Here is a 22,469-nt window from a genome sequence, read left to right on the forward strand (position 1 = left end):
TGCCTACAAATGCATTCAGTCCCTGCTGCGTCATCAGATCGCAGCCTGCCTGCCCTTGGTCACCCAAAGCACCTGCGCTTTCAGCGTCACCCAGGCTGTAATCCCACCTGACGCTCACTCCAGCTGCCTCCCGGCAGCCGAAGCCCGCGGGCGCTCGGTGCCTCTCCGCAGTGGTGGTAGCGGAGGATGGCGGCAAGCCGCCGTCTGCCAGCCGGAGGCAGATCCTGAAGGCTGAAAAAGCCGCTCGTTGCCAAGGGTCGCGATTAGCTAGATGGAAACGCCACCGCCTTATCCAAGTGTTTCCATCTTTCCTCACAAGTACGGCACATCTCCTTTTCAAGCTTTTGTATGCGGCCCTTTCTGCCTTCATCTAACCTAGGCTGAAAATTTCCTCTGGCAAGGACCCTCTGGTTATTTTCCAAATGCTGTGCCTGCGGTCAGTCAGCATTCGGTAAATAATCCCATTTCAGTTTATCCATGATGGGTTGGATCTTCATACGGTGCGGGGCCGGCCCCTGAGCAGCTGGAGCAGCAAAGCAAGCAGAAATGGGTACTGCGCTTAAAAGCACAGACACGATTGCCTGACCGAGCGACGCCAGCAAGGCACGTCCTGAGGCACATGACGGGACAGAGCGGGATTTGTTAAATAAAACTGTTTATTCAATAAACAGAACAGCGTGCAGAATGAGCATCTGATTCTGCTTATCGTAATGCTTCCCTAATTAAGTACAGTTTGCGGAAGCTGCTATTTTTCACGGGTTCTATTTTCATTTCTTAACGCTACGTGAGGAAAAAAACACTAGGAAAAAACCGACACCACTTAATAGTTCGGTAATTCTAAAAACCATCATGCTAACGAGTTTCTGTGTATTCACTGTTTTATGAGGAAGAAGGTAAAAATAAAATCCTGTCGGAGCTTTAGTTTGTTAAACAAATGAAGTCCCATTCTCCAACCTCAGGTCCCTACGCACTGACTTAGAGCACTGCGAAGACTCAAGCCCCAGGCGGCGACGCCTCCTCCCATGGCACCGCAGCCGCGCAGGAGCTCGGACAGGGAGGTTTCTTATCTCCCAAGCCACCATCACGTGCTTCAACTTCTCTTGGGTTTTGAACAATCATTTGGGACTCAGTGGGTAACACCCAGCTCTGCCGCCAAGAACACACTCGGTCAGAGGTGCCGTGACGGTTTGCAGCAATTAGCTACAAAAAACGAAGTATTGTTCCTTATGAAAATGTTACTCTTCATAAACCCCGTTAGAAACGCTACTGAGACATGGACAGAAGCCTGCCCATGCAGCGCCTGCCTTGCTCACTCATTTTGTGCTCGTTCGCCTTTCTGATTTGTAATCAGGAGAACACAGTCCCCAGGCGCGGCCAGTCTCCTCCCTGGGTAACCCAGAAGGATTTCAGAGACGCTTCCTCGTGTGCGCTTCGTAGCCGATGCAGGGCTTTTCCTAGGGACTGGCTGCCAGGCGGCCTTGCCCGCCGCTGGTCTAGGTGCAAACGTAGGGAAGCGAGGTTCGGCCAGCCCCCGGTTGAGCGCTAGGGTGCTGCAGGTGACCGGGATCGGGAACGCGAACAGGGCAAAGCGACCTGTTTGAACTTGTTCGCTTGTGAGGCGGCGGGGACGGCGCGGGGCGGAGGCCAGCGGAGCGCTCCCAGCTCCCCGGGGCCCTGCCCCGGCCCCCGCTGCTCCCTGCCCCGCACAGGGCCCACGCTGCGGCCCGGGCCCCCGTCCCTCCCGGCCCCCGCTCTGCTCTGGGGGGGACGGGGCGGCTGTACTGCCGGTGCCGCTCTCCGGCACCCACCGCGGCGAGGGTCGTGACGGCGGCCCGAGGGACAGCGGGCACGGCGCGGCGCCGCGCTCCTCCGCGGCCCCCGGGAGGCCCCGGGCCGCCGCCTCCCGTCCCCCAGCACCGCCCGCGCGGGCCGCGGGGGGCGCCGGGAGCCGCGCGCAGCCAATGGCGGCGCGGGGCCGCGGGGGCCGCCGGGAGTTGTGGTCGGTTAGCCGAGGCGGCGGGGCGGGTGGCGCCTCGTCTCTTCCGGGCGCCGTGACGTCGCGGAGGACGCAGCGTGCGTGCGTGCGTGCGTGCGTGCGTGCGGCGGGGGGGCGGGCGAGCGGCGGCGGCGGCGGGGCCTGGCGGGCGCGGGGAGGCGGCGGGGGCGGGCGGGGCGCCGCGGCGGAGCTGCCCGCCGCTATGGAGCCCGACTCGGTGATCGAGGACAAGACCATCGAGCTGATGGTGAGTGACCCCCGCCGCCCGCGCAGCCCCCTCCCCCCCGCCGCACACCCCCCCCCCCCCCCCCCCCCCCGTCCCTCCGCCCGCCGGCAGGCCCCGCCGCCGCGCCCGGGCCTGCGGGGTCCGGCGCCGCCGCCGCGAAGGTGACTCCGGCGAGGCCGCCCTCGGCCCAGGCCCGCGGCGCCCCCGGCCCGCGCCCCGCCCCGCTCCGCTCCTCCCGCCGCCCCGCGGGGGGATCCGCTCCGCTCCCCTCCTCCACCGCGGCCGGTCCTCCCGGCGCAGGCCGGGCCGCGACGAGCGCCTTGGTCTCGTTAAAAAGAAATAAATAAAAATAACAGACACCGCACACCGCCCGTAGGAGGCAGAGCCGGTCTGCGAGGCGCGGAGAAGCGCGCCCGGTGCGCGGGCGATGCGGGCACGCTGCAAAAACCGAAACCGAAATGCCCGGAGCACCGCGGAGTGCGGGGCTCGGGCTCCCGGCGCCTGGCTTGCGGCCGGGCCCCCGGGGCTGCCCCGCCAGAGCCCTCCCGGAGCCCCCGAGGCCCTCCCGTAGCCCCCTGGGCCGCCCCGCCGGAGCCCTCCCGGAGCCCCCGGGGCCCTCCCGGAGCCCCCCGGGCCGCCCCGCCGGAGCCCTCCCGGAGCCCCCGTGGGCGCCCCGCTGGCGCTGGCCCGGGGGGGGGGGAGCGGATTCAAACTGCCAGCGTGAGGATTTGGGGCTCCTCCGGCACCGGCGTCGCTGGGGCGGGCGCTGGGGGCAGCTCCCGGGCTCCCGGAGCAGCGGTGCTGGGGCTCCGGTCTGGCACGGGCGGTGTTACCCAACCAGACCTAATGGGAGTATTTGTTACACCCCCTAATTAACGCGTACGCCGCTAAATTCGGGTTAGTGGAGAGGCGGCCAGATGGAAGCAATAGAACAGAAGGGTTTTTCTTAAATATAAGCAAATCGTAGATCTCTGTAGCCAAATATTAGGGGGCCCTAGTCTTACTGCCTTTAGGGATGAATAAAATTAAGTGAGGAGCTGAGAGAGAATAATAATCAGTAAATGTCTTCTAAATTATTTGTGATAAGCATAATTTGCTTTCACATGCAAAATTTCATGCAATACTGCAGAATTGAGTGGTAAAAGGCAAAAATTTGCTTTTATGGCACTCTGAAGGTGAGCTGGGTTCAGTGGAGACATTAAATGGGTTTTTAGCCAGTAGAGTTCTTGCTGAACTACCTGATCTGGAAAATACAAACTTTCCTCCAGCGTTGCCTGCTCTCAAGAAGCAGAAATCAAAAAAGAAGGGAAACACAAAAAACCTTTGTGATTCTTTCTGTATTTGTTTCTGATCACTGAGGCCAGTAGCTTAAAAGCTGTTCTTAGCGAGCCTCCTTTCCTGCTCCCTATCGATTCGGTGATCTTGCACTTAAGCGTGGGTGACATCAGAACTGTTTCCACGTTAGTGGACTGCAGCATCAAGGATAAAGAAAGGCTGGGGGCAGCTGTGCGGGTATCCGTTACAGGACGAGTCGCCTACAGAAAAGACCTCTGCTAAATTTCCGAGGTGTAAAGTGAGTTCTAGTGGCTTTTTTTTCCTACCTGGAACAGAGGGTTACTAAATAGTCCTCAGCCTGGGGTTATGCGAGGTGCTAAAATAGCATTTGAGGCTGGAAGGTAATGTTTGCCTCGCTCAGCTTTCTTGCTTGTCTTTTTGTAAATGCCCTCACTTTTTAGACGTCTCTTCTATTTGGGGCCAAAATGTTTGCAGGCAGAAGCAAATGTAACTTTTGCTGATAACTGTTGTACCCTCTGTTTGCAGTTGGACCTGGGAAATGCACTAATCGATGCAAATATCGATGAGGTTCTTAAGATTTTTATTATGCAGTAGGAGGTTTAAGAAACAAATTTTTCTCTCTTTCCCAAGAAATTAATAAATATAAAAATTTAATAAGATGAACAATTAATTCTGTAGTTTCCAACAGAAAATGTTACTCTGTAAAAAGTAGTTGATAGTTGAATTTAATTTCAGCCTTAGTGAAGGCTCGCATTGGTCTGAATGTAAATGTCTCACTAAAATCATTGAAAGTCATTCCTAAATGAAGACACGGCTTGGAGGCTTTGCCTTCTTGCGTGTTGTAGAAGATAAGATTCTCTGGAAGATTTGTTTAAATACACAAAGCAGAAGCCGTATTGACAGAGTTTTCAGTCAGTGATTTCAGTATTATATGCAAACTCTTGTATCGGTTGTTAATGCTGGCGGCAAACATCCCTGAACCAGGGATCATCTTAGCCTGTCAGACTCAGTGGGATGCTTTTCTTTTTAAGAATGTTACTGTTTACTAAAAGCAGGATGTTTTATGCCTCTCTCTGATACAGGAGATTGCTTTTGGTGCGCTTTGGGTACTCAGTCACTTCCCTCCAATGCCAAGGATGAATCCGTAGTAAATACAGCAGCAAATGTATGATGCAAAAGTTCTGAGGAGCAAATACAATATAATTCTGAGTGGCTGATAAACAAGAGATAATGTGTCAACATGTTAATTGCATGGAAGTTTCAGAACACGATGTTTCAGCCTCAACTGTGCCTTCACTGGAGAGATCATTTGCATTTATTTAAAGAAAAATCAGTCATGGAAATAATACTGTCCTATTTTTAAAGCTGGAATCTAAGAGAAATATTTTAAGGTTTCAGAGCAACAACTTTCGTTTGCCGTATGAAGTTTTAGCGAGTGTTCTGAAGTCACTGTATCTTTTAAGACAGCTTAAGGCTTTACGTGTCTTGTTCTAGTTTTGTAAATCATGTCATCTAGCCATTTTAACAGTGATGAGCAATTGATTTAGTGATGACATTTCACGGCTTTCATTTGCAGATGGTATCTACCTCTACAGGCAAGATACCCATTGCCTGTAGAGGTGATTTCAAGAGGCACGAGGCCTCAAAATTTAACTTGTGTTGGCTGTGGGAGGTCCAGATTTAGGCTAACAGCATATCTGATGGGGTTGTTTTTAGTTTAGATACCTTCCGACTTAGGCTGTCTCGGTTAAATGCTTCGCGTGAGTGGGCAAACTATTAGAAAATGAGTGGTAAGGAAGTAATCCAGAACAGATGGAGGGCTAGCCAAAATGATTGAAAGGGCTCTTTCTTCCTCTGGATTTGATTTTCTCTGTGAAATTAGATAACCGTAACCTTTTTGCTCTTTTAAAGAATCAAACTTTTTTCTTTCTTAAGGTGAAGTACCATCAACAATACTTTGTGAAATAGTTTTTTTTTTTACCTAAAGATTCTGGCTTGTGTATACAATCCGTATTGTTCAGTCGCATCAAACCCATTATATGTGTTTGTCTTCAATACCTGCTAAAAGCCTTGTGTTTTTCATTTTCTCAGAAAGCTTCACTGAACCATACTTTTGTTTTACCAGCAGACTTTCAAAGTAGGGGGTAATTAACATCTTAGTTTGTGTTAAAGCATTTGTAAAAGAATGCATAAGTATGGCAAATGCGTTTTTTGTACGGGTCGAAAAGTTATACATTTACGGGGTGAACTGCGTGCAGCGTAAGTGATGGATAGTATATATACATATATATATATATATATATAAAAAAAATAAATCTGTTGCTGCCAGTCTCTTGTACCCACCAGACACCTATGGGACACGGTTACTGAAGCAGGAAGCCAACTGTGTGTAAATTCTCTCACTTAGTGAGTTTATTATCATCTGTCTTTCCACTGTGTCCTTGATGCACGTGCTGTTCTCCAAACACGGATCCCCCTGCTGCAGAGCTGGCAGTATAAATTCAATATGACACTGCTCCGTGGTAGTAGCATGAAAGGGTTATGGAAAGACCATGCTTAGGAAGAAAACCGACAAGCGTTTGCTTACACCGAATTATCATTTGTATCTTGAAATTATATCCATGGAAAGTATTCTTCCTAATATCCTACCTTTACCGTCCAGAACGTCTCTTTCTGTATCTCATAAAAGTGTCCAGTGTTTAAGTGCCTCTGTAAATAATAAATGAGGAACTATAATTGAATATCTTGCCCAAAGTCTTTCAGTTTCTCCTGGCAGAACTTTGATGTGAGCTGAAGGTCTTCAAATTCAAAAGGTGACAGTCTCAGAATAAAGCGTTTCACGTAGGCATGCCTTGCCAGCAGCAACTCCTGTGAATCATGCCAGCGGTACCTGAAGTTCCTTGGGTTACTGCAACTGGAGATGGCTGTGCCCCCAAACTATTTAAAGCTTTACAGTGCAAAATAAATCTTAGCATTCTGTTTGGAAACTAAAATACAGCTGCTGTATATATCTCAGTAGGGCTCTGACGTTCTGGCTTTTTTCTTCCCTCTCTGTCTCAGTCATTGCAAGCCGAGCAGGCAGTTAGGTTTTTGTGAATTTTTTTCCACATATTCTTAGAGGAATCCTTCAAAGAGTTTGCTTTTGTAGCAATAGAGAGACAGATGGACTAGGCAACAATCATTTTTGCATCTGAAACAAAGGAGGTACTGTTCTAGCTAAAATGTGACTGGTTCTTAATCAAAGGCTGGGAGTAGATGGAGTTAGCAAGACTTTTGTAAACCTGCATGTAAACTAGTTGTGCTTTCTTCAGTAGGATAACAATCTACTTGCTTTGCAGTTATCTTTTTTCAATCTTCAGTAGCTAACTTAGAGTTGAGAGCTGCGTGTCAGACGTTTAAGCACGCAGTTGATGGCATGCTGGACAGTTTTATGTGTGGGGAAAAAAAGGAATTGGCTAGAGCAGGTATCTAAAGAGGTGGTGGGTAGGTGGCTGTTGGGAAGTCACAGATGAGCCTTTGGGGCAGGGGATGTAAGATCTGTGCCGTGCACAGGCTATCGGAGCGACAGTCACATTTCAGAGAGTGCCCGTAAGAGGAAGGATGCAAATATAAAGAAAATAGATTGCTGTGACTTTGGCAGCGGTGCAGAAAATGGGAAGGAAAAGCTTAAGAAAATGAATTGGAGCAAGGCAACTGAGTTCAGAGCCAGCAGAGGGATGATGAAATGAGGGAAGCGGACAAAGAAGTGTGGAAAGCTGTATCTTTTGGGAAGGGCTAGCTGAAACAATAGACCGAGTGGGGAGACGGGGTGGCGAAGGGAAGAAGGAGAATACAGAGATGCGGAAGAGAGGTTACAAAGAAAAAAGTTATCTGAAGCTCGTGACGTTATGGCAGCAGCCATCAGTTTATAGGGGTGAAGGAAAACTGCAGATGGGAAACTGCAGTTTGTAGGGAAACTTCTGAAACAAAATTGCTTTTAGTTCTTAATAGAAAAAGTTACAGTTTCTTGGGGAGATTAAATGCTGGTGTTTCACCAAAGGCTTTTTAAATCTGGTTTGAGATTTGGAGACTTTTTTTGCCTCGCAATACAGTTAAATTTTCTAACATTACTAAATTTTTCGACCTTTGCAGCAACGCTGAGGAAGTAAGATGCAGCAGAGAGAGTTCCCTTGCTGCCTGAAACGTGTGTAGGTTCCTGCCCGTGCGAGCACCGCTGGGTAGTTTTTGGGGCGATGAGCTGCCTGTGAGCCCTGGCTTGGGACCGGCAGGTCCTGAGTTGTGCTTGTAAATCCAGTGTCCAGGTGTCACTGTGGCATGAGATCCCATCTCTGCAGGCACGCTGGTATGCGCGCCAGCTGCCCTCTGAAGTGCTGTTGGGTTGCTCCTTTAAAAAGTTGTAAAGCACACGTATGCCATTTCTGCATTTCAGACCGTGCTGACTGTATCCCTTAGGCAGAGTTGTTGAGCGTTGCTAAAAATTCGGGTCACCCATAAGCGTTGCAGCAGCATCTCAGCAAAACAAACTGCCTTGTTACAAGCTGTACCCTTAGAGAGGCCTGGGAACGTTCCTTGAAGGATGGATGTACCTTTTCATTTCATGTGTGTTTTCTAAAACACCTTCGCTACTTGTTAAATCGACTTGATGTATGTCTTTGGATGCGTTACGTTTTATTGCTGTGGAGTTTAGAGTTCACTGTTTCTTTGGCATTTTCAGTTTCATCTTCCTGTGCTGCTTTGAGTGCTTGTGCAGCAGCGTGCAAAGTGAGATTGCTGATGGGTTTAAAATGAAATGGATGTTGCAGCAAACGTGCCAATGCAGGAATGATGTGTGGGAGAGACTAAGAGACCATGGTTATAAGAGGGCTGCTCTGTGACAAGTAATTTTTTTGTTGCAAGGGAGAAAATAAATTGAAGGGAAATGAGAGTGTTTACTGAGTTGTTTGAACTAATGCTGATTAATAACAATACTTATGTTCCAGCTTTTTTCTCAGGCGATGTCTTCTGTATACTAATGCCACTGTTTACGTTGTTGTATAATCTGATTTCTCGGTTTGATCTTCATAGTACTGATAGTACTTCATTATTCACAGAAAATCCACTTTTTCTGGAAAATCCCTTCCTTCCCCAGTTTATTGGTGTATTTATGAGCTCAGTGGTGTGACATCTGACAGCCTACTCCGTTTGCCTCTACTACTTCCACACATTTCCCAGTATGAGTAGTGCACAACTGAGACCAGACAATGCAAAAACAACGCGATGCCATTTGTATTTTAACAACAAAAAAGCGCTGACTCTTTTTGGAAACTGAATTTGCTTCTCATGCAGGCTAAATTTACAATGGGAGCGTTTGAAGGCATGTTGTTTCTCCATTGCTTTGTTAATCCAGGTCCCCTGAGGACCTGCATCCCTGTACTTCTACCCAGGAAATTAACGGTTTTATTGGGGATCAAAGAGTAGTTCTGCTTCTCCAGCCCATTTTTTGTACAAATACAGACAGAAATTTGTGAAATGTGGGTAGGTACCTACTTGCTAGGAATAGGGATCGATGTGCTTTCTGGGTAAACTGGTAAAAAAAGCTTTTCGGGTCAGCTTTTAGCTGTGGCAACGCTACAAGATTTTGTTTTGTTCATTGACTTAGAGGAGAAGCACAACTATATATGCGGTGTTACGAGTTGCAGGGCTGCGTTCTGAGTTTCGTGCTGTTGAGGAGCTCTTAAATACGGAGTTTTGTTACAAAAGAAGTTGTGACAACTTGCGTTCTTTGCCTTTTTGGGAGGCATATGTTTGTATGTCAGGGTGCCTCGCACGATGGTACTGCGTTCAAATCTTCTATCCTTTTCAGTCACGCCAATTTAAAGATTTCAGGCAAGAATCCATACAGCTTTTTGAAAATTTATACTCAGGATCTGTTTGCAAAATTTAAGTTACAATTACAGCTTGTATTTGATGGAGAATCTTTTAGGCAATTCTATTTGGGCAGCAAAGGACTAGCCAGGGAAACTTGATATCCAGGCTGTCTCCATCACGCCAGTACTTCTTGAGACAAAAATCAGGCCTGTGCTGTAATGCTTGCGGCTACTTTTAAGGAATGCCTTCATGGTGAAGTGCCTCTCCTTCCAACACCCTGCTGGCTCTGTTGTGACTTAGCAAATCGGTACATTTATATAATTTTGATAGCTGGCTTCTTACTGAGCTATATTGTACTCTTAAAATTCTGAGTCATATGCCTCGACATCTTATCACTTTACTTGGCAGCCTTAAAAATCCTAGATTGGATACGGTATCAGGCTTACAGTGCTGCTTTGTCCTTGAAATGTCACCATGTAGTTGACTATTGCTTTACAAGTGGTAGAAAAGCAGAAAATCGCCCCATGATGAAGATGCTCCTTTCTTCGCGTAGCTCTGGGCAGTCAGGGCCGTGACTGTCCTCATCGACGCAGTTTCTTGGCACAGCTGTGAGCAGTGGCGGTTTCTCCCACCCTTCTCGGAGCTGCTGGTGCTTTGAGACGTGGGGCACAGTTGTGGAGGCTGAAGAACGCCTGGTTCAGCAATCTGGAGGGGTTGGAGAGCAGAGGAAAGGGTGAGAGACAGCAGTGGCATATTCTTCTGTGGGTGTTGCAGCATTATGTTCTAGAAAACGTTGCTGTTGCTTCTGGCTGCTGTTAGGGGAAATTTTCCCAGCCATATCTCAAACTTTTTGAAGATCTGACTGGAAAGCACAGAGTCTGGGCTCTCTAGGATACACTTTCTGTTGCACACATAGTCTGGGCTCTCTGCAGCCTCCATCTTCTCTTAGGTGTTACTGTTAAAGCTGCTTTAAATTAGTCGCTTATATTCTGTGTACTGCTCAAAGTGCTGGATGAAGGCCTTTTATCATCTTGCCCAGTGAGAAGTGACTTTTTCTTGTCTCAGGAGTGGCATGGCTTGGCCTACTCTCTTCTAGTTCTAGCTTGTTTTCCAGAGACGCAGCGATACTGAAAATTTACTGAATTTCAGTGCTGTCATTCAGATCATAAGTGTCTTGAAGACTCCATCTTTGTGCTGCAGATACGTAAGGCAAGTCAGATCATTTTGAGCCTGGAAACAGGGAAATAATCATTGCAGTAAAATGCCTATTGCCTATGGCAAATTAGGGGAACTGTACCAGACTGTTTTGAAAACCTGTGTGTTACCATTCTGGCAGTTCATGGAGCAGGCTTGTGAGGCGTAAGCTGGCAGTTGAAGCTTGAGCATTTGCTTCGTGATTTGCATTGTAGTTTCTTCTCATCTTCCTTCATCTTTGCAAAGTAAGCTGTAGCCCCCAAACACTTGTTGTGCGTTGGGTGATTCAGGGCAGGGGAAGGAGCAGTTTCTTGTCCGTAAATCCGTTTCTTTGTCTTAGATCCACCAATCCGATGACCCCATTAACGTAGTCGTTACCGGACTGGTAAGGTGCCTAGGCTGCCTTGTCTCTCTAACAGCGTTAGGAGTACGTAATTGGGATTTCGTTCAAGGAAGAAGTAGATACACCAAGCTGAAGATGATTGGCTGCTCTCTTTTAACAGACAAGTCTGAGAAGGAAAACCCATTCGAATCCCCTTTCATTCTGGATTGGTGGATCTGAAGCCCAGAAACAAAGTTTCAGGTAAGAAGTCACCCTGTACTATATCTTGCTGCTTCTGCTTAGATGAGTTTGTCTGCAAATTCAGTATCTTGCTTTAACTGCTTAATGTTCCTAAAGTATTAGAGCACACCAAGTTAGCTGCTGAGCTTAGAGTAAGAAAGGGCATATTCAGTAAATACACATGTGCTTTATTAGGAAATCACAGATCTACTCTGAAAAACGAACCTAGGAACACAGAGTAAACTTGCCTTCTGTGGAGCTGGAAAGCAGTATCTACAGGTACAGGGGCACTAAGCAAGAGGTTTACAAATCCTGCTTCTGAAAGGAGAAAGCAGCCTTACCAATGACTTCGTTGAGCTTCTCAGTCGAGTTCAGGAAAGTAATAGCTATCTGCTCTGATTTCTAGCCATGTTCTCTGATGAGTTCATCAGAAACTTGGAGAACTTGTCTAGTTGTTCGTAGTACAAATTCCAGTAGCTTTATCCTGCTGAAATGCCATTTGAAATTCTGTTGTGGGCAGCACTTGGAGTCAGCTTTTTAAGTCCTTCATGAGATTTCAACCTAAAGTTCTGTTCCTGGTTGTTTTCAAAGCATAGCTGAGCCAGTTGTAAGGCACGGTTTTCAAGAGGAGCTTTAAAGCTATAGCGGGTTTATTTCAGAGTAGGGGAGTGTGGTTGTATTTTGAGTCACATTCAACCGAGATTTTGAAATGACCGTAAAAGGCTACAACATGCTATCTTAAAGACAGGTTTGGAAGGTATTTGTGCGCGTTAGGAAGGAAAGCCGGGTCCCTGGCTGGTAGGAAAATAAAGTTATGTGAGTTAAATATCTGGTGTGAATGGATGGCCTGCACCTCTCTTAATGCCCAGCTTTATTGTAAGTTAGTGCTTTAATGAACTTGGCAACTTATTTCTAAAGTTAGTACGAAGCAGTCTGCCTCAATTCCTTTCGATATTAATAGCAATAACACTAAGCCGCTTGAGTGTTCTCTTTTGTAGACAGCTATTAAAGCGAATGTTAAGGCCTCAATATTTAATCTACTGTAGAAGAAACTCTTGTAGGTGCTGTTGATCTCATGTGTTGTTTTAGCTCTGCGTTTGTTTTGCTGGCGTGGTATTTTGTGCAAAAATTATACTTGACTTTGATGAATGTGTATGTAATGAATTGTTTGTGCACAGGGTACTGTTGTTTCCTGGCTTGATTTTTTGAGTATTTGAATTTTATTTGGCTAGGGTGGAGAAGTCTTGGGCATGCTTTTTTTTTAGTACAAATCTTTAAAAAAAAAATCTGAGGGAAAAGCTAGGGGAAATACTCATTAACCTTAGTCTGACACATTTCTTGCAGTCTCGTCTAATATCAAATTGAATTTGTCCCACACACCGATCAGACTCACCTTGGAGTTAACACTGCAAAATAACATTTTCCCGTGGAATATTTGCTGTTCCGGGTGTGCCTTTTTCTAAAATGAGAGAATGGGGAGGCAGAAGTGAACTTGGCATCTTTAATGATCAAAACTGAAAAGAGGAAATAATTTAAAATACACTGGGGGTGTGGTGGAAAGAGGAAGCTTAAATGTGTACTCCTGCTGATTAAGATCCCTGATGTTATGATTTTTAATATTGCTTCACTTTTTGAAACATGAAACAGTCCTCTATCAAAGGCAGTAGTAAAGCTAAGTTGAACTTGAGTGCAAGTATGTGCAGGTTGGAGGCTTAGTTCTTGCCCAGGTTTTGACTCTTACATTTCAAAAAGTAAAATGTAAGGAAGCTATCAAAGGTGATGTAAATATTCCTTTACAAACCCCGAATGTGAAGCTAGCATTTTATTATGTACCGAGCCCAGACGTCATATGCAGCTAAACTCGGTGAGTTGAAGTGCACACTGCCTTGTCTATACTAGATTTTTAGATGGGCTTAATGTTATTTTTATATTGTGTTAGGCCTCATCCTTAAAAACTTAATAGAGAAAAGAGTCTAAGACAACTTTTAACATCTTAGGCAAGTTTCAGCCACATTTTTCTAAGTGTTTAACTTATTCACTCAAAGTATCTACTATTTCAATTGGCAGTGCTAGCTCTCTTTGCAGTGCTTCTCTTTTTTTTTTCCCCCAGTTATGATTTAGTATAAGCAGGTGTGCTGCTGTCTGTAGATGTCTGTAACACCTCTGTTCCTGTTGCGTAAGAGCATAGGAAAGCCATTTTTCTTTTGAAATGGCCTTTTTTATGTGACGTAGGATATGTTAATGCAGAAAGGAGTATCGCACTTCTGGGGTTTTGAAACTGGGGGAATTGGGATGTATGTACATGAAGGAGGCAAGGGTTAATCTAAATACTGTGTATTTTGGAAAATTTAGATTATTTCAGTCAACGTTCAGAGTGACTTACGTAAACGTATTAGGATTTTCTTCCCAGTCTTCTGTATCTTCCTGAAAACGAGATACTGTATCTTATGAGTCTTATCCTGATGAATAAATTATAATGGAGTAAGATTGTTGTTATATTCAAAGAAAGCATTTAATCTTTTCTCCACTGAACCCATATCCCTTTTGTAGCATTCATTTTGTTGTAGCAAACGCATACTTTGATCTTCAGGAGCAGAGTGGGACTGCGTTATCGATCACCCTTCTGTGAATTCATTGTCCTATCTAGAAGAGCGGTGTGGTAATGAGGAGAATTTATCTGATAAATTATTTTCCCTTTGTCTTGCTTTAAATTTCCTGATTCCTCACTTAATATTTTTCCCCAAATGCAAGAAGCTTATGTGCAGATCTTGAATGGCTATTGGAAGGTTGTAACATTGAACGATTTTTATTTTGAATGGCAATCATTTAGCTAAATAGATTTTTCTAATGGAAGTGTGACTCAGCTATTGGTTACCTTTTTTTTTTTAGTGTGATCTGATAACAGTAAAGGAATAATCAAAAACACCTCACAAGTTAAAATGAGTTTGCTACTCTGTGGATACTCATTTTTGAGAAATTCACTTTTGCATTTGCAGTTCATCAAAGGACAGAAATGCAAGAGTAAATTGCATCTAAGACAACTTTCTTGAGAATGTAGCCATTCTTAAATCGAAGCGGAACACTTGAATGCATATGTAAAACTCCATGGATTTTGGAAATATATTGTACAGATGGTACTCAAACAGCCTTCCAAATCAGACGCTCAAGACTGGATGAGAGATTGCATTTTGGACATGGAAAAGGCAGTGGTGTGATGGCACCGATTCCAACAAACTTGTATGGAGCATGTGAATACACTGCATCTCTCAAGGGACACCTGGGTTTTGAAATGAAAATAGGGAGAGTACGAAGTACTGCCATTGGTCTGACGTAAATTGTTTTTGTTTTTGAGTACCTCAGCAAAGATATTCAATGTTGTGCCAAAATGTGCAGCATAGTGAATGTGCTATCATGCCAAGCCAGGCTGTCGCTTGTGGAACATGTGTATTTGTGTTACATGCATGCCTCCACACTTTATTTCCAATTAAGTATTCACACTTAAGAGTATGCTTTGACACTTTTACTTTTCTACCTCTCGCAAATATTGAGACTACTTGTTCTGGTATGTAGTTGGTTCAACACTCTTCTGCTTGCCACTATTTTGAATAAATCACTTAAGGTAAAAACACCAGGTAAGATCTGGATGATATCCCAGCTAGCAAAAGGGGGTAGAGTTTGCTGAGTAGTTGACAACTATTCCCTGCCGAGTGTAAAATAATACTGAAGGCCTTTGAACAGTGTTACTGCTTTGTATTTTTTTATGTCTTACTGTGGTTAATGCTGGGTTTTGAGAAGCTAAGATCTGAGCTTGATATTAAATTTGACTTGGGAGCGTATAGCTTTCATAAACAGTCATACTGTCCTTAAGTCTAAGTTTGCTTTTCCGAGTACCCCTTTTTGCAGCATTAAATCTGAGCTACCGGGGGATGTGTCTGTCCCAGCCATAGGGAGGGTTTTAAGTAACGGCAGTTACCCCATGAATTTATCAATATTAAGTGTTAATAGAAATAAAGAAGTATCAGTTCTGTTGGTCCAGGCCTAAATCAAAGTAAACTAAACCGTAAATTACCAGTGTTGCATAGCATATGGGTTTCTTGTAGCTAAAAACCTGAAGAGAATTCAGAATGAGGGTTGAAGGTTTTTTGGTTGTACCTTTTTTGCCCGTCCAAATCTCTATTTGTAGCCCTGTGGACACCCGAACATGAACTGACCTTACTGAGGGGCTGGTGTGTTTTGTCACAAGAAAGTTGGGAAAAGCGTTTCAGACTTTAAGATTTGTAAACTTGAATGATTTGTCAGGTTCTTATGTTGAATTTGGTTTTGTAATAAACTGCATAAGAAAAAAGTTGTTGCAGGAGGAGTGAATTAATATAATTAGTCATGGTCCTTGGAAAAAAAAAAAGGAGTAAATTAGCTCCCCCATTTGTTTTACTGTATTTTTCTTTGAAATTCCAAAATACCTCCCCTCGCCAGTCTTTTTTGGACTCTGTCTAGAAACTGATTTTCAAAACCAAGGGTATTATTGCCTTAAGAAGAGAATTTCCCAAACTGTAAACATACTAATAAATTTTGATTCCTTAAATTATCTTGTATAAATAAAATCAATGCAGTGAAAAATTCCAAGGTCATAATTTTAATACTTTATAAAAATTCCAGCAATAAGGCTTGGTTATGTAAATGCTGTTATTCTTAATTATGACATTGCAGTATTTCCATCACTGGATATCAAAGCTGCATTAGTTCCATCAGGAACACAGGCTATATTGGATAAAGGGGTGATGATCTTTTTTTTTTTAAGGGGTAAGAAAGTGTGAGGATTTCTGTTTGGACGTAACTCTTAATTTCAAATGCACTGAAATGGAAGGTTTCTGGACATTTTACAGTGCTTTAACAAAATAGCAGTGCTGTACACTATGAGAAGTCCAAAATGAATGAAAACTTTGGATTGTTCAGGGGGTGATAGATTTTTTGGTTTTTTTGGTTTTTTTTTGTCCCTATCCTAAAAGTTATCACTTACAAAGCTGATTTATTTGCAGAACACTGCTGTGTGCTTTACTATTAATATAAGAACTTCTTAGCATCTGACCTTTTAAAGACATTGAAGCATATTCCTTTTTTACTGATACTACTGAGAATTTATAGATTTGAATGCAAATGCAAGCATCTGCATGGGTTTCTTAAATTTGAGATTTAAGATTGAAACCTAAATCTTGAAATGTAATTCCTGAGGCTGGACCAGCAAAGCAGTTCTTTGTGTGTAGAATTAAAATAAAACATATAATAATAATGTATTAACCTTTTCAAACATAGGGCATCTAAAAGATCCAACGAGGGTTTCTCTATTTGTCTTTATTCTTTCAGCATCATTCACTCCTTGCCATGAAGCTGTAAAGCCCCTCTTTCATCTGCTTACTCCTCCCCTGCAAGTAGTGCGTTCAGATGAACACACAGCTATCTTAATGTGAGTCGCATTGCAAATTAGTTTGTTCCTTAAAATTTGAGTTTTGATTGGCCTTACCTTAACCTGTATGGTTCTGTTGTCTGCCAGTGGGCTCGACACTGGTTGATATGTGCATTTAATATTATGCCCATTGGCTGGGGTCATTTTCCCATTCACAAACTTTATTAAACAGTGCTGCAGCTCCCTGGGATCCTGATGAAAAGCGAGTGGAAAGTGAAGGCATAAGTTCAAGTTCTTGTTATGCAAAAATTAAATCTTTAGTACACTATTATGCTTTACTTATGACAGTTCCTATGCAAGCAGGGTCAAGAAATAACATGTCAATGAAGCACACAAATATTTGCACATTCCTGTTTTAGTGTGAAGTAGAATGCAATATTTAATTTGTAGTGTTGTGCAACGTCATTGCTGTAGCTAAGTGTCCAGTGATTTTTATAAATCCTTTTATTCAGGGTTTTGTAATACTGTGGAAAGGTTTTTGTGTGGCTTAAACTTGGCATGGAAATGGCCTCTGTGCCTAATGTATTTTGAAATAAATAAAAAACCTGTTGTTAAGTTACCCGTATTTCTCTTAAGTTCTTAATATTCACCTTACTTAGCTAGAGTTGTTCCTAAAAGAAAACACAGTCTAATCACCTAAACCAGTGATTTTTAGCTTATAATTTGTGGACTCCTGTAGGTGTAGATTCATTATACACATTATACGCACAGTTTTGTAGATCTTCTCTGAAAATTTTAGGAGAGAAGTTCATTGCGTTTATCCATCAATGACGTTTACTAAGTGATGTGAGCAGAATTCAAGTTTTTACTGGGCCTGTATGTTTAAAAAGGCAAAAATTTATTTGGGCTTTAATAAATACCTGCAGCGACACACTGAATTTTGATGGTTCAGTGTTGCAGAAACGCCATTCAGGTATTGTGCCAAATAGGATTAAATAACGAAGCAGATTAGAGAGAGAGTTCCTTGAATTATATATGCTTGTTTTGAAGCAGAGCTGTAAACTGCCTATATAAGATCCTGCAGCTGCAATACCGTGATCAGTGGGTTTGAACAGTACATCCTATCTCTTCTTGAAAAATATAAAAATCTTTTTTTTGGTGTCTCATTGAAATTAAGGTAGTTTCCCTAATGTCACTGGTTGACTATCTTAGCACAGTTCTGGGAACTAAATTTCACGTGTTTGTGTGAGGACATGTCAAAGTCAGTTATTGCAACGTAATTATAGATATACTAGATTAATTACTTGATAGCTAAATGAAAGATCACGTTTCTCTGAATGTTAATAAGAAACTTTTAATAATAGAAAACTGTGATTTATTTTGATATTGAAGGAAGAATAATACAATATAGCATAAATATATTGATTTTTACCTCTGTACATAAGGTATACGCGCCCACTCGTCACATGACCAGTGCATAGTACAGAACATCCATATGGAATTGCAACCCTCCTGCCGGATAAGAGGAGAGTGAATTCCAGTGTGTTTTGGTGCTCCTAGGGTCGTTCTTGTCCTGTTTTTGCTTTAATTTCTCTCCTTAGCATGGAGATGAAAATATCAGGCTTTCTTTTGTTTTATTCAGAAGATATGAAATAAATAAAAACAAGTTTTTAACCTCTTCAGTTGCTCTGGGCTCCCTCCTTCCCCTCGTTACTGGCACAATAATCCCTTTCCCTGAGTCTTCACCTCTGGTTATTCCACTTCCAACTTTGATCTGTGTGGGATTTTTCTTTTAAAGATTTGGTGTTTGTTATGACTAAATTGGAAGCCTGTGTGAAAAATATTGAAAGCTAAGCCTGTGCCAAATCTTAGAGCTGGGTTTGTGCACTGCTTGATAGTGAGGAATTAAATCCTTTTCCCTATCTTTATCTGCTGGTTATGTAGCGTAGGTACTATTCTGTCCTTAAAAGGAACTGTGAATAATATCATGGAGCTATAAAAGGTTTGGGGAGCCTGCATCAAACTTCTTCAGCTTCAGAAAAGAAACAAAAAGGATTTCCAAACTTTTCCTAACTTCTGGTGTCAGCAATGTGGAGTCTGGTAGTTAAGCTTGGGTCTTTCTGACTTGGGTGGTATGAGTAATAAATGTAGTTAGGGTGTAATTTGGCTTTCGGATACCCTCAATTGATAATACAAACTCTTTTCCCCAATAACCCATTTAATCAGGATACCACACATCTTGACTAAGCAGAACTTGGTCTTCCAATTTGAACTTAGCTAGGTGGTGTTCCTCTCTAAAAAATACTTATATTTTTTCGTTGTCAGTGGCCCAGTACATAGGCTGTAACCTCAGAACTTAATGTCGGCTTTGCTCTCTGAATAAATAAGCACAAATTGTTTGAGAAAGTTGAGACGGTGCGGGGTGCCAAACCTTAATTACCGAAGCTCCTCCGGGTTGTATTCTAAAGACTTGCCACCCTAATGAAGAGCTCCCGCGCTTCTGTTCCCCGAGGGTGACTGCAAAGGTAAAAACCTGGCAAGCCATTTCGGCCAGGCCAGTTTGCCCAGCAAGGCACCTTCCCCTCTTGCAGCAGAACTTGCTTTTGTCGGTAGCGATGTGTGGCTGCGTTGCTGAACTGATGGGCCCGAACTATAACAACTCTGATGCTACTGGCAGTAAGTCAAAATGTTCAGCTGGGCCCTAAAGCCAAGCGGTTGCAAATGAGCAAAATCAGCCCGTTATCCTTGACGGGACAGAGGGATGGCTTATTTTCTGAAAGGGATCTTCAGGTGTTATTTTACCCTTGGCGGCTAACCTCGTGCTTAATGTAGAAATAACATAGATAAGTACCCACGTTAACGTACTAATGAGTTGCCTGCCTTGAGTGATTTGTTGTGGCATCTAACTGCTTCTTCTCTTCCTTCCTTTTTGTCACCCTGCAGTGTTCTGTGCCAAGGTCTTTGTGGCTAGGCTGCTCCAACCTGGTAGAGAGCATGTGCGCACTGAGATGCCTGCAGAGCATGCCCAGTGTCAGATGTCTCCAGGTGCCTTTCTTCTTTCTTGTTGTAAATGTTATGCGTATGCTGTTGAACATTTGTTAAACTCTCAGGACTCTGTTTAATCAAATTGTTAAGTCTGCTAAATGTTTTTTGTGCATCCTTTTCTGAAATCTTCTAAACTGCATTGTAGGAGTGAATCTTAAGAGGGCTTTCTGTACAGTAGGCTCTTGCGGGGGGTGGTGAGCTTTTGTGTTTTATTGCCTGTTTACTGAAGTTGTGATATAAGTAGCATAGTTGTGCATGTTGCCTGCTACGTTTTGCTTTCTCATTTAATTTAAAAAAAAAAATAACATAATGAGCTTTGCCATTTCTTTTTAATTGCAATAAACTGACTAGCCTGTAAAATTTGTGTGATTTAATTTAGAAAGGATAAGCTTTTTATTTTCTACTAAGCGTGATCCTGGTTATAGCCTTACGTTACAGTCGTTGCGCATGTTTGAATGCAGAATAGTTAGCATGGAGTCCTGGAGCTCTGTGGGTTACTCTCTTAACTTTTAAAAAGTGAAGAATGAGGGATGGGGGCTTACGCTGCATAGAAGACCACTAAATCTCAAGTTCTCTGTTGTTTTTCTTCTAGTAAGCTGTTGAAGCTGAGCCTGTGTAATTTATAGATGGGGAATTGCTGCTGTTTCTTCACTGATTTGGGGGGATTGAAAACGATGAAAAGGGAGAGTTTGATACCAGTTAACAATTTTGAACTCCCAGGATGTTGACCTTGGAAAGAAAATGCAGAACGTGTGGAATAACTGTGTGGCACTTCCTAAAGTGTTTCTGAATGTAACATTTTTAGCAGAACATAACTACTATTTAATATTAGTATCTTTTATAACAATAGTGTTATTCAGCGGTTCAGTCTCATATGTAGAAAACGAATACTTAAAAGAAATTGCTTTTGTGAATGCAAAGTTAAACAAATGGAGTTTTTTTTGCAGTCAGTCCATTTGAGTTCAGACACTAGATACCATGAATGTCTTGCCTTAGAGAGTAACCATTTATTTCAAAACCTCTTCTCTTGCCTGCGAAATGTGGCCGCTTGAGTTCCAGCAAATTTGAGTTTCAGAATTAAAAATTTCTTCAAAATTTCTGTTAAAATACAAGCATGTTTTTCTGTTTGAATGCTTTATGTTTCCAATTTTGAAATACTATTCAAAACGGGGGGCAAAAATCCCATGACCAAGGTAAATGTATAGATGGATAATACATTTTATAGAAATTGGCATTGCATCATGGCCAAATAATGGTTATAGTAGATGCTTATAGTCATGACAGTGCAAGTCACAGAGGTTTGATGTCTGTCTTGGGAATATTTAGAAGCTAGTTCTAATGTAAGATCTTCCTGCTCTCTTCCCCTCATCCCTCGCCCCCTCACTGGAAAAGGAAAACAAGACTTTTTTCAGTGGGAATTCTGATTTTTTTTTTTTTATTTCCTGGGACCTAACTCATCAGTGGCCAAAGAGCATCTCAGAATTTTTCAGGGAGTGGTCATAGCTGTTTTTAAGATGGATGGTGATGTTGGGAATAGGTTGGATGGAGCCTGGTGGGATGGGCCGGCAATGTTTCAGTGCTTGTTCATGGACCCTGGTGAGGGATGTGAGCAGCGAGCGTGAAACGACTGCTGCTTTGCTGTCGTGAGGCTGTTCTTCGGTGTTCCAAAATAAAGGCTTTTTTTTTTTTTTTTTTTTTTTTTTTTTAAAGTCTGATTTTTGGAGAACTGCAACCAGGAGTAAGAGGTTTTGAATTTTTTAGAAGCATCTGTGGGACATATTTTTTTTTAAAAAAAAAAAGGTTCTCCTTTCAGGCGTGTGACTCAGTGATGCCCAAAGGGGAACCTGGAAGTGAAAGTGGCACCAGGTGCTTTTCCCCGTTTTTTATTTTTGGTACTATGACTTGCCCTTCATTGTTCCCTGAGCTATAAGCCCACATTTAAGAACAGGTAGGGCATATATACCAGGAGATCTTCGTTCTGTAGCGCACATTCAATTAGCGTAATGATGATTAATAGGAAGTTTTACCACCAGCCCTTCGGTGGTTCACAGAAGTTATCTGGGAGTTGTACCTGTTATCTGTGTGTGTTGTATGTGTAGAGTAATTAGTGAATGGACCAGAAAGAAGGAAAAAACCTAGTCTTAAATCTGGAGCCTTGTATAATTTCTTCAGGAAGCTCTTATTCAGTCTTAGTGCTTTTTCAAACATTTAGGCTTCAAGAGAAATCTACCATCAGTCTAAAAGAAGAAAGCAGAGATTAGGTTTACTCTTGCCTTTCCATGATGTTGTTAGCAATCATAAAACCTAACTAGGCTCTTCTAAAATCAAGCTGTAACATTTAAGCAAATACCCTCTGATGCCAGTGGATTGGAGGTAGTGTTCCAATTCTCCACAATTAGTCTGGTTTTGTATTCTGTGTTTTTTTGCACACAGTAAAATACCTTCGTAGTTCTGTAGTTCACTGGAGAAATATTTGCTTTCTGCGTTCTGTGAGCTGTTAGTGAATGGAGAAGAGAGAGGATCATTTAGTAAAAAATATTTATTCCCATTTGTGGTACTTGAAGTTTGCTCTCATCTGGTCTGATTTTCAGAGTAATTTAATATTATTTGGAAATAAAGTCCTTAACGCTTATTATCACTTGTTATTGTTGTATTGAAAAGCATATATTAAATGCCAGTTCATAATACTTGAAACTACTATAGATTCTGAGGCCTTATTTTTAGCTACTTAATTACTTTTAATAATGTTTTTGTACCAAAGAGCTTGTCATTATGAACACACTTGGATTCAAATAGCTCCTGTTTTCATCCTCTTTGATATGGATTTGACTGCAAGATTAAAAGCATACTGGTCTCTTACCTAGGTGTATAGAGAAACTGGTTCTGTTACCAGTTGTGTAAT

At 43.0% G+C, this 22,469-nt stretch overlaps 1 protein-coding gene across 9 annotated transcripts in view; it reads left to right on the forward strand.

The window, feature by feature from the left end:
- Positions 1–2,107: 2,107 nt before the first annotated feature.
- Positions 2,108–22,469, forward strand: part of FBXW11 (F-box and WD repeat domain containing 11) — a 77,226-nt gene continuing 56,864 nt past the window's right edge. For 2 of the 9 annotated variants that reach the window (XR_015705266.1, XR_015705267.1), the window contains exons 1-2: positions 2,137–2,243; positions 19,466–19,567. Coding sequence is in view for 5 of the 9 variants with exons in the window: in XM_087760000.1 (XP_087616126.1) it covers positions 2,199–2,243; positions 19,466–19,567 (147 nt within the window). In the remaining 4 variants the exon portion in view is untranslated. Of the gene's footprint in view, positions 2,244–11,062; positions 11,143–16,563; positions 16,583–19,465; positions 19,568–22,469 lie in introns of those variants that run through there. The other 7 variants (XM_087760003.1, XM_087760005.1, XM_087760000.1 and 4 more) reach the window with 7 other exon arrangements.

Source organism: Nipponia nippon, unplaced genomic scaffold (assembly GCF_047370975.1).
Source record: "Nipponia nippon isolate SJK-2023a ecotype South Korea unplaced genomic scaffold, ASM4737097v1 scaffold_21, whole genome shotgun sequence".
Lineage (NCBI taxonomy): Eukaryota > Metazoa > Chordata > Aves > Pelecaniformes > Threskiornithidae > Nipponia > Nipponia nippon.